The sequence below is a fragment of the Labeo rohita genome, chromosome 3 (genome assembly GCF_022985175.1).
Source record: "Labeo rohita strain BAU-BD-2019 chromosome 3, IGBB_LRoh.1.0, whole genome shotgun sequence".
Taxonomy (NCBI): domain Eukaryota; kingdom Metazoa; phylum Chordata; class Actinopteri; order Cypriniformes; family Cyprinidae; genus Labeo; species Labeo rohita.
In genome coordinates, this window is record NC_066871.1 from 48,548,377 (window position 1) to 48,562,756 (window position 14,380).

The following is a 14,380-nucleotide window of genomic DNA, read 5'->3' on the forward strand; positions in this document are numbered from 1 at the left end:
TAGTTTTTGCTTAACACTTACACCTAAGTTTTCGTTACTTTCACTGTTCATTTTTTGCTCTATGGTCCATCATCTTTAATTTATTAGAATTAGAGCTGCTCCATTGTAGCAGCTACTGTAATCATGCGTTTTGTTGTAATAATGCAGGGGACTACTTGTTATAAATCTCCTAACAGTGATATTTTCACCAATAAAGTTGTGTATGCTTTATAGTGAATGCCCCTATAAATTTTATATTTTCGAATTAGTTTTAATCCAAATTATGTCTGTGCTAAGTGAGCAAACATCATTAAAGATCACGCAACAGTATTGCGCTCCCGCGCCCCCCCTCTCTATCTTTAGATAACTTGCGCATTGTTTTACTTACTTGTTTTTGACATATCTGACAGAACTACAAACTTCTGAGTAATGTCCGTGAGAAAACGACAGTACCACATACCAGTATCGGTGCACCCCTAATTTTTGATCTGGAAGTAGACTTTTCCTTTAAGTGATATCTATCTAGTTATGAGTAAATTGTAAAATCCAACCCTGTGGATTACCTGCCTCTCCTCCTGAGCATTTTGTCGTGTGGGTCCAGGAAGGCTTCTTGTATGTCTGGATATTGATGCGCAACTCTTTCAACCATGAGAAATGCAGTTCCAGTGTGTCTTCACATCCAGGGCAACAGAATGGTCAGAAATATAAACATGTAAGTCACTAAAATCAATTTAAATCTATAGTTGTGCCTGAGTGACACTGAAACAATGAGGTTTAGTTTTTCACCCAGGATTCGCTGATTCCTATGAAACAGTTTTCATGATGGATTATCTCTTGATCCTGGATCCTTGCAGCCATTCATTTGGAGGTGGTTTGGATGATATGCAGTTATTTCTAAAGAGGAAAGAATCAACAATACAAAAACACCAACAGCAGCATTGCTGGTCCTGTAGCTTATATCAGTTATTCAGTACTGAACAAGTCAGGAGCCAAATCAGTACCTGTTCTGATAATCATCCCTACTCATAATCATAGTTTCTGCTTGGTGCTGCCGAGACTGTCTCTCCACCTGCTGACAAAAAGTATGTTAGTTTTACAACAATGAATAAAATATTGAGTCTACTAAATAGTAAGAAATTCCCAGCTAACAAAAAAAGGTCGCCACAACGTCCCCTGAATGGCATCTTGTGTGTGTGTGTGTGTGCGTGCGTGTGTCTGTCTGTCTGTGTGTGTGTCTGTGTCTGTGTCTGTGTGTGTGTGTGTGTGTGTGTCGTGTGTTCCAGCTGTTGCGTGTTAGTTCTCCAGGTCAGCTTCCGCTTCCACCCGTATGTTTGGAATCTAAAAAAATATGAATTAACAAAAATCAGTAGTGGATTTAAACCTTGATTTCATCTTCATCACTGGCATAATATTGTGATGAAAATGTGACCTGCGTCGAATTTCTCAACTGATCTAGCCTACCTCTTATGACTTTTAGACCATCCTGGTTTATCAAAAAATGCACTTTACACGAAAGTGGCAGCTATGCATATCGCTGTTTGTTTATGTAGCTTTTACATTTCAATCACTGTAAACTTAAGCCTTATTATTTAAAAATAACAATAGTGGCATTATATAAACTTGTTAAAAAAAAAAACTCTGACTGACACACTCGAAGCACACACACTGATCGTTAGACAACACATAGAAATACAATGTTTCAAAAATTCTGTCTTTGCGTGTAACATCCCCTGAATGGCGCTTGCGGACGTCCCCTGGACGTCTTTGTGTAGGGTTCTTTAGACGTTGAAAGGATGTGACGGAGGATGTTTTTTGTGTGTGCGTGTTGTAAAGGATTTACTACCAATGCTACACAACAGCCCAAAAAGACATAAATGATTTATCTACTCATATTATAATATAAATATTTTATATATACAGTACACAGCATACATAAAATATAATATTATAATGTACAGTGTATTACTAAAAATGGGAGAATCTCCGCTTAATGTACCATAGTCAGGGTAATTATGGTTCAGATGTGTTGCGGTTTTAAATATTGCAATTTCCCAAAAAACATAATTTTCTGAGTCCAAAATTTGAAATAGCCTTAGTCAATCAATATTAATTATATTAAGGTTATATATTTACAGAATGTTCTTTACAATATATATGATGATTTTATGTAGAAAAAAAGGTCACATATTGTACATACATTCACACATACACACCGTACAGAATTGTGGACATTTTTTAAATTACTGCAGTTTTAATACCAAAATTCATTATGGTGTAATAAGTAAAATAACTAAAGAACAAATCAACAATTCTTTCTGACAGATTGCATGCTGTGATATAACTCTTTTGCAACTGCAGACTAGGAGACTCACTGGACACACAATTACTATTAAAGAATTTTTTACTACTTTTTTTGTTTGTTTGTTTGTTTTTTTAAACGATTTCAGCAGAGTTTTTATGTTTGTATCACTGTACTGAATACCAGGCAAGATACACTAATAAACAAACTCATGCACAGATAAAAATCATACATTTTCCAGAAGCACAGACCATACAAATCTCATTACCAGTCCAAGCACAGAAGGTGAACCTCTATTGTAACCAAACCCATAACCCAAAACTTAACTCTAACCCCTAATCCTAAACCTTACCACAGTACACAATGATCCACCTATTGCACTCCTCTGCATTTCTCTTTTGAGCATCACTGAATGTTTCTAACAAAATCATACAGTTACAGTTGGAAAGGGCTAAAATAAGCAGAAAATGGAAAACCAAGAATACGCAGGACCTGGAAGATTTTTCCAAAGAACAGCAGGCAGTTTAGGTGCTCAGGATTGACAAGAGAAATATACATGGCTTATCCAGTTTTTGCATATAATTTTCTCACCTGAGCATTTGTTTTTGCTTTTTCACGATGTGGAGCGTGCTTCAGGGTCACCGCAATCATCTCCTCTACCTGTTGCGATTTCTGCTGTGGGTACACTTTACTGCAGGCACCTTAAAATAACACATAAATCACTGTTATTACAACTAGAACACATTAAGAAATTGATATTTCTAAACCATTACTTCATTAAACATTAATCATGTTTTAAAAGCAAACCACTTCTACTATTTACATAATGAGAACATACACTGTAAAAAGACATAAGTTGACTTAACTTTAAAAAAAAATGAGGAAACCCATTGCCTTAAAGGGGTCATTGGATGAAAAGTTCATTTATACATGTTGTTTGAACATTAATATGTGTTGGCAGTGTATGTGCAAATCTACCCTATAATGATAAAAATCCATGCAGTGGTTTTTAATTAATCTGTAAAAATAATATCCCCTTTTTCAAATCGAGCCATTTTCAGATGCCTGTCAGTGTGCCATCACACCGACAGAGGCCGCTCCCACGATAGTTGATTGACATGAGCTCTTACCTCAGATCAGCTGTAACAGTCCGACCACTTTGTTTCGATGCCAGAGCAGGGATGTAAGTTAGACAAGAATATCTTCGATTGAGGTGTTGTGCTGCTGGATGTAATAATGAACATAGTGGTCGTCATTTACTCCCGACATCTGAGCCGCTGGAGATGCAGTAGACTACGTTTCTTTGTGAAGGTTATGTGCCTCCCGATCTACATATTTCTGTCTATCATTCGTGATCCAGCTTCACTTACAGCAGAAGTGAGTATAAGGGTTTTTTAATGAATCTTTGCGATCGCCTTTCCTTATAACGTGCTAGTTAGTAAGTTTAGGGGTTAAACTCCACAGAGAAAAGAGAGGGCAGAGCTCATTAACATTTAAAGCAACCTCGACCAGAACAGGATGAATTTTACAGAGCTGATTTTGACAAGATAAAAAGGGTGGCGTTTTACACAACCATTGAGGATTTTTTAACCAAAGTATATTATAGACCCTAAAGAATCATGTCAACTTGTGTAAAATGGGCATCCGATGACTCCTTTAAAATTAAAGGAGAAGTCCACTTCCAGAACAACAATTTATAAATAATGTATTCACCCCTTGTCATCCACAATGTTCATGTCTTTCTTTCTTCAGTCGTAAAGAAATGTTTTTTGAGAAAAACATTTCAGCATTTTTCTCCATATAATGGACTGATACGTTGCCCCGATTTTGAACTTCCAAAATGCAGTTTAAATGCAGCTTCAAACGATCCCACCCGAGGAAGAAGGGTCTAATCTAGCAAAACGATCGGTTTTAAAATATTAAAATAATACAATTTATAAACATTTTATTATCAAACGCTCGTCTCACCTTGCAGTCCTTGAACTCTGTATTCTGGCTCAAGACAGTTAGGGAATGTCGAAAAACGCAGACCGTAGACCTCAACTTCAGGAATAATTTCAAAATCATCCTACATCACTGCAGAAGTACTGACCCAGTGTGTGCAAAGTGAACATGCAAAGAAGATCAAACACCCTTAACAAAAAAGGTAAAACAGCGATATAGGATGATTTTGAAGTTGAGGGAGAACATGAGATGGGAGTTTTTCGACATACCCTAACTGAACAGGAACAAAAACAATCCAGGCAGAGTAAGACAAGACGAGTGTTTGACATTAAAAAGTATATAAATTGATATTATTTTTATGAAAATAACCGATCGTTTCACTAGATAAGACCCTTCTTCCTCGACTGGGATCGTTTACAACAGAATTTGGGATCGTTTGAAGCCGCATTTAAACTGCATTTTTGAAGTTCAAAATTGGGGCACCATATCAGTCCATTACATGGAGAAAAATGCTGAAATGTTTTCCTCAAAAAACATAATTTGTTTACGACTGAAGAAAGAAAGACATGAACATCTTGGATGACAAGGGGGTGACTACATTATCTGTAAATTGTTGTTCTGGAAGTGGACTTCTCCTTTAAGTAAATAATAATTAAAAATAAGTTTTGACAATTTACTAATTTGTAAAAAATTATTTACTTAACTATAAGGCAACGGGTTACCTCAATTTTTCAATATGTCAACTTATCAGTTTACAGTGTATCAACGTGATCACTATTACATTCAGTCAAGAGAATCTTATCATTTTACAGTGCACTTTTTGCAAGCTTGGAGTCAGTCAGGTTGTCATGAGCAGCATTTTGAACTTACGTATGATGACATCATTAATCAGTAGATGCTGAAATGGGCGCTTTCCTTTCCTCCCTTTATAGCTGTATTTAGCCCATAGGGAGTTTTCTCCAATTTTGCTGAGCATTCTCCTTATGCTGTCGCCCAAACTTCCTCCACTCAGAAGACAAAGGTACCGAATCTACAAACAAGGAAGTTGTTAATGCACAGTATCTAGGAACTGCATACCATAACATAAAACTGCATATTATGATGCATGTTTCGGTACATACAATCTTTCTGCGGAAGTCAATATCTTTCAGCTTATTGGACAGCTCTTCCAGTTCTTCCACTGTCCCGCATGGCTCCGCAAGCACCTCAGTTACATCAGCAGCAGCAGAGGTGCTTGGCTGGTTCACTGTTTGCTGTATTGCTGCTTTAATATCTGCATGGATTTGGTCCAGTTTTAGGAGAACTCGCCTCTCCATACCCTCGAATAACTTAGCCATTTCTGTGAAAAAGTTGTCAAAAATCAATTACAACTACATTTTACACACACACATACGTCTGGTCAGGTATCCTTGTAACCATAGGCGTAATGATTTTTATACTGTACAAACCATATTTTCTATTGCTCTACACCTGTGTGTGTTATGTGTGTTCTGTATGTATATATTATTTAGCAGTAGTTCTTGTAAATTCTAGAATAGTGTCTTTGTACCTTGAAAGGAACTAGACTGGTCAGGGTCTGGTTGAAATGTTGAAGCAGGAGAAACTGTAAAGTCATCAGAATAAACAATATCAATCTACAAATCTGTTGTTGTAATATTCTTTGACAGTAGTTCTCAAAAATTCTAAAACAATGTCTTTCTTTGTACCTTGAACACAGTTTGTGGAAGTGGACTGGTTACTGTTTGAATGGGTTATCAAAGCAGAAGGAACTGTAAAGACATCAGAAAACAAAACAATATTCATTTACAAATCTGCACAGACTACTCAGTTACTTTTACAACAGTTACTACATTTGTTGTGGTATCAGGTGAAGATTTTGTTTGAAAATGTTTTTATGCTTCAAAATCAATTCAGATTGATTTGTATGGTTCTTGTCACAATACATATTTTTTCAAAGAAGCTTCACATAAAGATGTACATTAATACTGTAAAATATTACTACAATTTAAAATAACAGCTTTCTATTTCATTATATTCTTATATGGGTCATTGACGGATAAGACTTTTGAATAGGCCAATTTTAAAATACCAAAAATATGGATATGTTTGGCCATTTTCCAAACATTTGGAATGTAGTGTACACATGCCTTTAAAAAGAAAAGTAAAAAATTTGACATTTTAGTGTTTTTACACTTGAGTTAATGATACATAGCCTTAAAAAAAGTCATCTGGGGCGACCGTAATATATCTCAAAATTCACATTTTTATGTATCATTAAGACTAGTTGAACACATATCAGTAAGTAGATAAACTGATGAAGAAAGACAAACTTTAGTGCCCTTTCATTTTATGAAAACCATTATTTCACAAATTTATTCTATAATATCAGAGTCTCCCTCGTAATCCAGTTACAACACTGATTTTTACTTCAAAAGCAAAAAAACTGAATTAGCATTTATACAGATATTACACATTCAGCAATAACATACCACTGATTAATATTTGAGGCTAAATTGATGGATATTTGGTTATGAATTTAGTGTAATTATTGCCATTTGTTGGTTACCCCACATGACATATGGTCGCCCCAAATGATAAGAAAACCACAGGTATAAAAATTTTAGTTAAAATGTACACAAAAGAGTTCAAGACGAAAGAAAATGTAACTCTTTTTATTCAAATAACATTTCAACATTTAAATATAACAAATCAGAAGGACATTAACATTTAATAATTTTTATTGCAACACACATTAAATGCTTCAAGAACTTAAGAAGCTGAGTAAAGAATCTCTTTTTTGGAACCTTTTTGATTCATTGGACAGGGATGAACACTACTTGCATCTCACTTAACCTTTCAACATTCAAATATCACAAATAATAACTTTCTTTTTCTGGACCTATTTAGCCACATAAGGCGGTGATGAACACGACTTGCATTTCTCTAAGCTGAGGTATTTCTGAACTTCACCCAATCTTGGAGAGTCAGCTTTGAGAAGCGTGATGTTGCTGGCTCAGGCTCTGAGATCACAGCATGCACATCTTTTCTGTAGTAGAAAATTAAATCTACAGTTTGTGGCCACACGAACAGGTTTTTGTCACCAGATTGTAGCATACAATTGACCTGCACTTCTTCTCCCACATCCTCAAGCACTTGGCCAACATAAGGCTTTTCATCATAAATGACAATAACAAACTTGCCACAAAGATCTAGATTTTCTTGTTCCCTAGGTTGTTGAGGAGGAGAGCTTGGTGGATTCTCAGTGTTGCACACAGTGCGTTTCACTCTCAAGTCTACTGTTACAGGCTTGTAACAAGGGCATGGACTCCTCTCTGTTTTCCTACAGAAGCATGACACAGTCCTGTGAGTGATCTGTGAAGGCTGGGAAGACCAAACCTGGTGTATTTTAAAGGTGCCCTTCACAGCCTCCAAGTTGTCAGGAATTAGCTCATCATACTTTTCAATGCTTTCTCTGTTTACCCAATAGTGTGTGATGCTTGAGCCTAATCTTGTGTTCAGCATCTCATAGAGTTGCTGGGGTGCCTGAAGTTCACCACCTCGTTGGACAAAGCGATCTGCTTCTCTTTTTATTGCCCCACCAATCCCATCTGGGGCCCCTTTCCCATGAGACTTTTCTGAAAAATTCCAGGTCACCTTAGTGAACCCAGAAAGGAAAGGGACAGTACTGAGGAGGTAAAAGTTGTTTTTATTCCGGTACTGTGTAACCGGTCCATCACTCTGAATGTGGAGGGTTGTGATCTGTGGGAAGGTTTCACGAAGCTCTCCTAAGATGGGCTCTAGATGTGCCCACACTGCCCGCTCATCATGGCGCAGGCTGTCAGAGAGTGTTGCATAGGACTTTGTTCCATGCACAGTGTACAGGACTGCTGTGTGGATAGTCGCTTGCTGTCTGCTACCTCCAAAGTGAAATGCCTGAACCTCTGTGCTCAGCTTACATGCATAATTCTCTGAGAAGTCAACATGCAGAACAGCTTCACACTCTGTGATGTTTTGTTTAAGGTAGCGGAACTGCTCTGCCTGGTGTAGCCAGTTAAACTGATGTATCGCCAAGGACTCTAACTTCTGAGAGAAAAGCTCCATCAATTCCTTGATGGTTCCATTATAGATCTGTTTCACCATGTTGCCAAACATTCTCTCTCCATTTGTGGAAGTTACCCTCTTCCACTGCTCCCAGGTGACTTCTGAGCTGCTCTCTGTCTCAGGGAATTCTACCTCCTCAAAGCAGCACTTGGCACAAACACGGTCCATACAGTCCTTATTTTTGGATCACACACTATCATAACCAGCAGCTCAGAAATGCTTTTTGTTTTCAACAGCCCTCTGCTGTAGAGCTTGTTGGCGAGCAGGTGGACATTTTCGTGGTCCATGCATGCACATGTGTCCCGATCCTTGGCTTTTGGCTCAGTGACATAGAAGGGGCGTCTTCTAGCAAACTGCCTATAAGATAGGTGGAGGCTCTTCTTCATTTCACTATTGTACAGCACATGGAGCTCTGTGAGTGGCTTTGTGAGAATTCTTCGCTGTTCTTTTATTTTGTTTTTTGTGATGGTATCTTTTTTCCCTGGTAAAAGTCGACTATTCTCATCTCTAGTCAGAAAACTAACAACAGCCAGCTTTCTCTCTTTTGCCAGTTTTTTCCCCCCTTTTGGCTTGACCCTCTCAATGTGTCTTAACCGTTCTTTTGCCCTCATCTCACTTTTTCTGGCCCTTTCCTTTTCTTTTCTCATCTTTGCAAGTTGTTTCCTCAGGTGTATGTTCAGCTTTCTTAATTCATGCTTCTCTGCCTGCAGTCGTTTAAAACGTTTCTCAGCTTTCTTTTCTCTATCTTCTCTCTCTGGTGTGGAGGACATTTGTGGATGGAAGTCCTCATTTTGAGGTGGAGCATCCACCACCACACCACCCCCTGGACTCTCTTGCTGCCCCTCCACTGCTTCTACACCTGCTGGATCTGGCAGAGTATTCTCTATGGATTGAGGTGTCAGATCCAACATTGCCTTCTCCATCTTTTTTCTCTCCCTGTATCCTCTGGATGCAGCCTTCCACTTGTTTCTCAGATTATTCCTCTCCCTCTCTGATAACTCATCTGACTTCACATATGTAATCTTTCCCTCATGCTTTCTTCTTCGGTAGCTAAAACAATAGTGTACAGAGTTGTTCATCAATAACAAGATAAACATTCTACACCTATGCTCTTTCCTCCTTATCCTGAACCTACTCTCTTTAGAGAAAAGCTGTTTCGGTGAACAATGTTTAATAGCTCATTGTAGCATACAGTCTAAACTGTTTATTTGATCTACCCTGGTCTCCTACTTTCTGTAGCTCAAGTGACTCTAGCTCACTGCTACAGAAGCTCTTTTTTCTTTACCTCTCTCTTTTCCTGGCAAGATACTCTGCTCTTGCTGCAGGGTCGGAGTTGACTTTCTGTCTATAACGAGCAGTCTTCTCTTTGCTTGTTATTCGTGCCATCTAGGAAATAGGTAAAATAGGTTAAAACTTGTTTAAAATGACTAATACATGTATGTGTCACATAAATGGAATGTCATTCTTTTTCTACATTTTTCCTGTAGGATTGTGTTAATTATGTTTATCCCCATAAAAGGAATGGAAAATGGCTGAATTTAGAAAAAAAGATAAAATATACAAATAATTATGCTTAAACAATTAACTCTATATATATAATTGGTGTATAGAATATGAAAACTACAAATACAGGACATATATCTATCATTTAAAACACTCAGCAGTGGTCGCCCCACATGATACTCGGTCGCCCCATATGATGTTTTCAAGTTCACTCAAGTATAACAGGCTAACAGTTAGCCTCAGAAACCAAACTAGCTTCTTCTAGTGACATGCCACTATCAAATTTATCATCAAAATATAGATTTGTGGGAAAAAAATTATAATTCACAGTTTTGGGGTGGTCGCCCCACATGATGACCAAAAGTGACTACGACATTACAGCAGTTAAAAAACTGCTTTTTCTTACTATTTGAGAGAGATTGATTTACCTTACAATTGTTTCCAGGGGGTCCTCACTTGTGTCTGGCTGATGCAATATCCCATCCTTGAGATGTTTTTCAAAATAAAAGTCCCAAAATTGTGGTTTGTTGATGGTCGCCCCGGATGATACGGATAGAATCAACAAAATTCGGACAACATTCGTTTGAATATCATGATAGAAATATATGTGCAAATGCTTTATAGTTTTGTCAATGGATGTAAAACATGTTTGAAATTATGCCAAATAGGGAAAGGGATATATTTAAGTTGATTTAAAGTGTTTTTAAACCAGTTGTCCTAACAAAAGTCAAGGCTGGACGGTCGCCCCATATGATGTTTTGGCACTTCGGATAGCAGAAAAATGATGAAAAACTTAAAAATTTGGAGAAGTTAGAGTGGTTTAGTAGGTGAAGAAGGTATAACAAGTAGATGAGAAATTTTTATGTATTTTTTAGTTTTTTCTGCAAAATAAAATTAACCCGGACAGAAAAAGGGGGCGTCACGTCATTGACCCATATGTAATTTATTCCTGTGATGCAGCATAATCCTTCAGAAATCATTCTATTATGCTAATTAGATGCTTAAGAAATATTATAATAAATGTTGAAAACAGTAGTTGTAGTACTGCTTAATGCTTTGTGGATGATTCTTGATTCTTTCATAAATAAAAAGTTCAAAAGATCAAGTGTTTTCAAATAAAATATTATGTAACATTTTAGATATTTTACTGTCATTTTTTATTAATTTATTGCATTCTTGCTGAATAAAAGTATTCATTAAATTTTATTTTAATGTTCTTTAATTTTATTATAAACCTTGACCTTCTGAACTTTTGTAACTACTATTACCGGAGGAGAATTTTTTAAAAAATGTACTCACAAGAAGGTGCACTGGGTAACATCAAACAAGACTGTTTTTTTTTTTTTTTTTTGGATGCAGTTCCTCATCTAAAGAAGGGACAGAATGGAGTAAAATATATCACAATAATTAAAACCTATAAAACAAAATAACAGTGGTCTTCTAATCTTGATCTTGATCGCTTTTTTTTCTTTGCTTGTAAGCTGGTAATTTCATCTTCCAGGCCAAAGGGAATTGTAAAAATAAAGAAATATGTAATGTAGTTTATAGATCTGCAAAAGTAGTCATTCTGTTTTGAATAATTCATTCACTTTTAATTAAAACACAGTTTTAGTGGTGTATGGACACACCACAATGAATTCACCTTCAGATGACTCGCTGTTCTCATGATCTGAAAAACAAAACAAATATTTTTAAAGAGTATTAATTTTGGATTTACATAACCATTCTCATTTAATTTAATTTAGATTATATATGCATACTTACATCTTTGAGACTGTTTTGCCCATCTGGGCTGGCTGGGCTGGACTTCTTCCTCTACAAAAAACAGAAGGTAATACTAGTATTATCTTGGACAGAAAATTACGTAAGAACCATACCCTATTTATTACAATAGATCTCAATACCTCTAAATCGTATTGGAGGAATGACTTTTCTCCCCCCATTCCCATCAGAGTCTTCAACATGTGAGGTTTCTTGAGCTTTTCGTGCCCGTAATCTTGCCAGATCATAACTATCTGCTCACAAAGCAACATAACTTTTTATAATGTTTGGCAGTTAGTTTTACAAGAGTATGTACATTATTTTACATAGAGCTGGACAATTACATCACTGAATCAATGATGAATAGGGTTGGGTATCGTTTGAATTTTATTGATTCCAGTTCTGCTTATCGATTCCGGTTCTTAACAATTCCTAGTTTCGATTCTAATAACATAAAAAAGCCAATAAAAATGAAGTCAGACATTTCATTCTGTATTTTTTACAAAGCTTTCTGTTGCAGCTGAATAACATAAACAAAAATCAGCAGCCTACAGAACACTTAGGCCTAAGAGGAACTATTGCTTATGATTAAAAAAATAATAATAATACCACAGCAAAAACAACTAGACTAATACAAATTTCAAACATTAAATTGCTAAAGACAAGTAAACAGTCAGTAATAAAATAGGGTTAATTAGGGTTAGGGTTAGGTTAAGTAAGCAAAGCAAATTAATTATAGGTACAGAAATTGAAATAAAAAAATTAATTTTCTGATTTAATTAATTTTTTCATCAAATATAGATTATTCCTCATTAAAGTTATGAAAGATATTCAGTCCAGATCAGTGATTATTTTTTTTTGTTGTTGTTGTTCTTTGATTAACATTAAATGACAGGCAGCACATTTATTAGGCTGCTGTCTCTTTAACACCGAACGCACGCAGATTTAAATTTACTGTTACAAATGTGTTTTCTTTCTAATCTTTTTACTTTTACTTTCGACAAAATAACGACTGGGTTTATGATGCTATACTGATGTATTTTTGTGCATATTGGGCGGTACATTTCAAAGAGAAATCACATCCGGCACAAAACGTCCTTTTTTGCAGTGGAAATGCACAGAATGGTTGAAGAACGGCACAGGCCAGGTTCACATTAAAATGTGAACACAGGAATTGTTAAGTGGAACTGAAATGCACTTGACTTATCAAATATCCGGTTATTGGAAATTTGGAACCAAATGGAACTAAAATGGAACCAGTTCTCGATACCCAACCCTAATGATGAACTGACTTTAACCGAAAATTTAGTGTTTACTATTGTCCTTTTGCATTATTGCACTCTATTTTTCCTATTCAGTACTAAAAAGCTGCTTTGACACAGTCTTGTACTGTTTAAAGCGCTTTATAAATAAAGGTGAGGAGACATACTTTACCTGTGTCAGAAAATATTCTGACAGCATATTTAGCCCACAGCTGCTTGTCTGGTATGGCACGTTTTTTGACCATGACACCAGCATTTGAGCGAGGCCAGTAGCAATACAGATCCTTTCAGACATAAACATATTTGTTTTAATTTTCATAGCCAGTTTAAAGTTATTTTTTTAATATTATACATTATATTATAAATAATGTGATTTACATAAGATATATTAAAATGATGTATAAAATCTATTAACTCTTTAACTGTCACGGTCCACTCTGTGGGACGCCTAAATTTACTTCACCATATTACAAATAAATCCTAATCTAATCATGACAAACTATACATTGTTGGAAAGGTCTAAGACTCCTAAATAGATATTTTACCATATTTTTGTGTTACAAATTAGGTAGGAAAAGTAATAGATTAATGTGTAAAGAGTGCAACTTAAAAAAATCTACATCATAACAGGAGTTCTGACCTCTGTAACAAAAGACTTTCTTTGTTGCCTTTTTCCCTCTCATACTTTAGAAATCATGAGAAATTGTATATTAGTTCAAAACTTAAAATCTCAGAATTCATCCTTTGAAAGACATTTTAAAATCAGACACTGCATTACCACGGAAAATGTACATCACAATCATATTACAAAATGTTTTCATTCATGAATTATAAAAATTTAATTCTGGATGCATTTTTATGTCTGTGTTCAAAAATGGGAGTGACAGTTAAAGGGTTAAGTAGTAAGAACATGAAGCACACACACACACACACACACACACACACACACACATACATCAGTCTTACCTCATTAACCCACTCCAACCATTTGGATGGTGCCACCTCAACTTCATTGTGCTCAATAAAATGGAGCACAACATAGCACAGATAATCCTGTATTAAACAGAAAAGTTTCATTTGTTTTACAAATACAAAATGATGAAATGCTGACAATTAACAATTAATGAAAAGGTAATCATAGGAGATGTGCTCTAACCTCATGAATAAATTAAGACATTTTGTATCGGATCCATTTGACATAGTTGTTATTGTTCATCCTCTTTGTTTTCTTTTTGCTCCGATTTGACATATATTCAGTTTTATGGTTAAAATGTTCTTCTCCAAATTTGATTGAGTCTTGTGATATATTTGTTGATTTGGTTGTGATATTCTATATTAACCCTCTGTTGTTGTTTTTTTTTTTTAAATATGTATTTACTTGGTGGCACTTTCTATCTGAACACACACACAAAAAAATGTTGACTTGATTTGAAGTCGAATGGTTCTAAAAAATAGTCACACTTTTGTTGTTTGCGGTCAAGAAAATTAATGGGAAATTTGCAAAAATACAGAGAAAATCAACAATGATGTC

At 35.8% G+C, this 14,380-nt stretch overlaps 1 protein-coding gene across 1 annotated transcript; it reads right to left on the reverse strand.

Moving 5' to 3' along the window:
* Positions 1-1,233: 1,233 nt before the first annotated feature.
* Positions 1,234-14,374, reverse strand: LOC127161513 (uncharacterized). Its single transcript, XM_051104269.1, has 12 exons — positions 14,006-14,374; positions 13,816-13,902; positions 13,022-13,133; positions 11,731-11,841; positions 11,591-11,641; positions 11,469-11,495; positions 5,929-5,991; positions 5,772-5,825; positions 5,344-5,561; positions 5,093-5,252; positions 2,870-2,979; positions 1,234-1,317 (listed from the first exon to the last, which is right to left on the reverse strand). The coding sequence occupies exons 3-12, from the start codon at positions 13,092-13,094 to the stop codon at positions 1,273-1,275; spliced, it is 912 nt and encodes a 303-aa protein (XP_050960226.1). The 5' UTR covers positions 13,095-13,133; positions 13,816-13,902; positions 14,006-14,374; the 3' UTR covers positions 1,234-1,272.
* Positions 14,375-14,380: the final 6 nt, after the last annotated feature.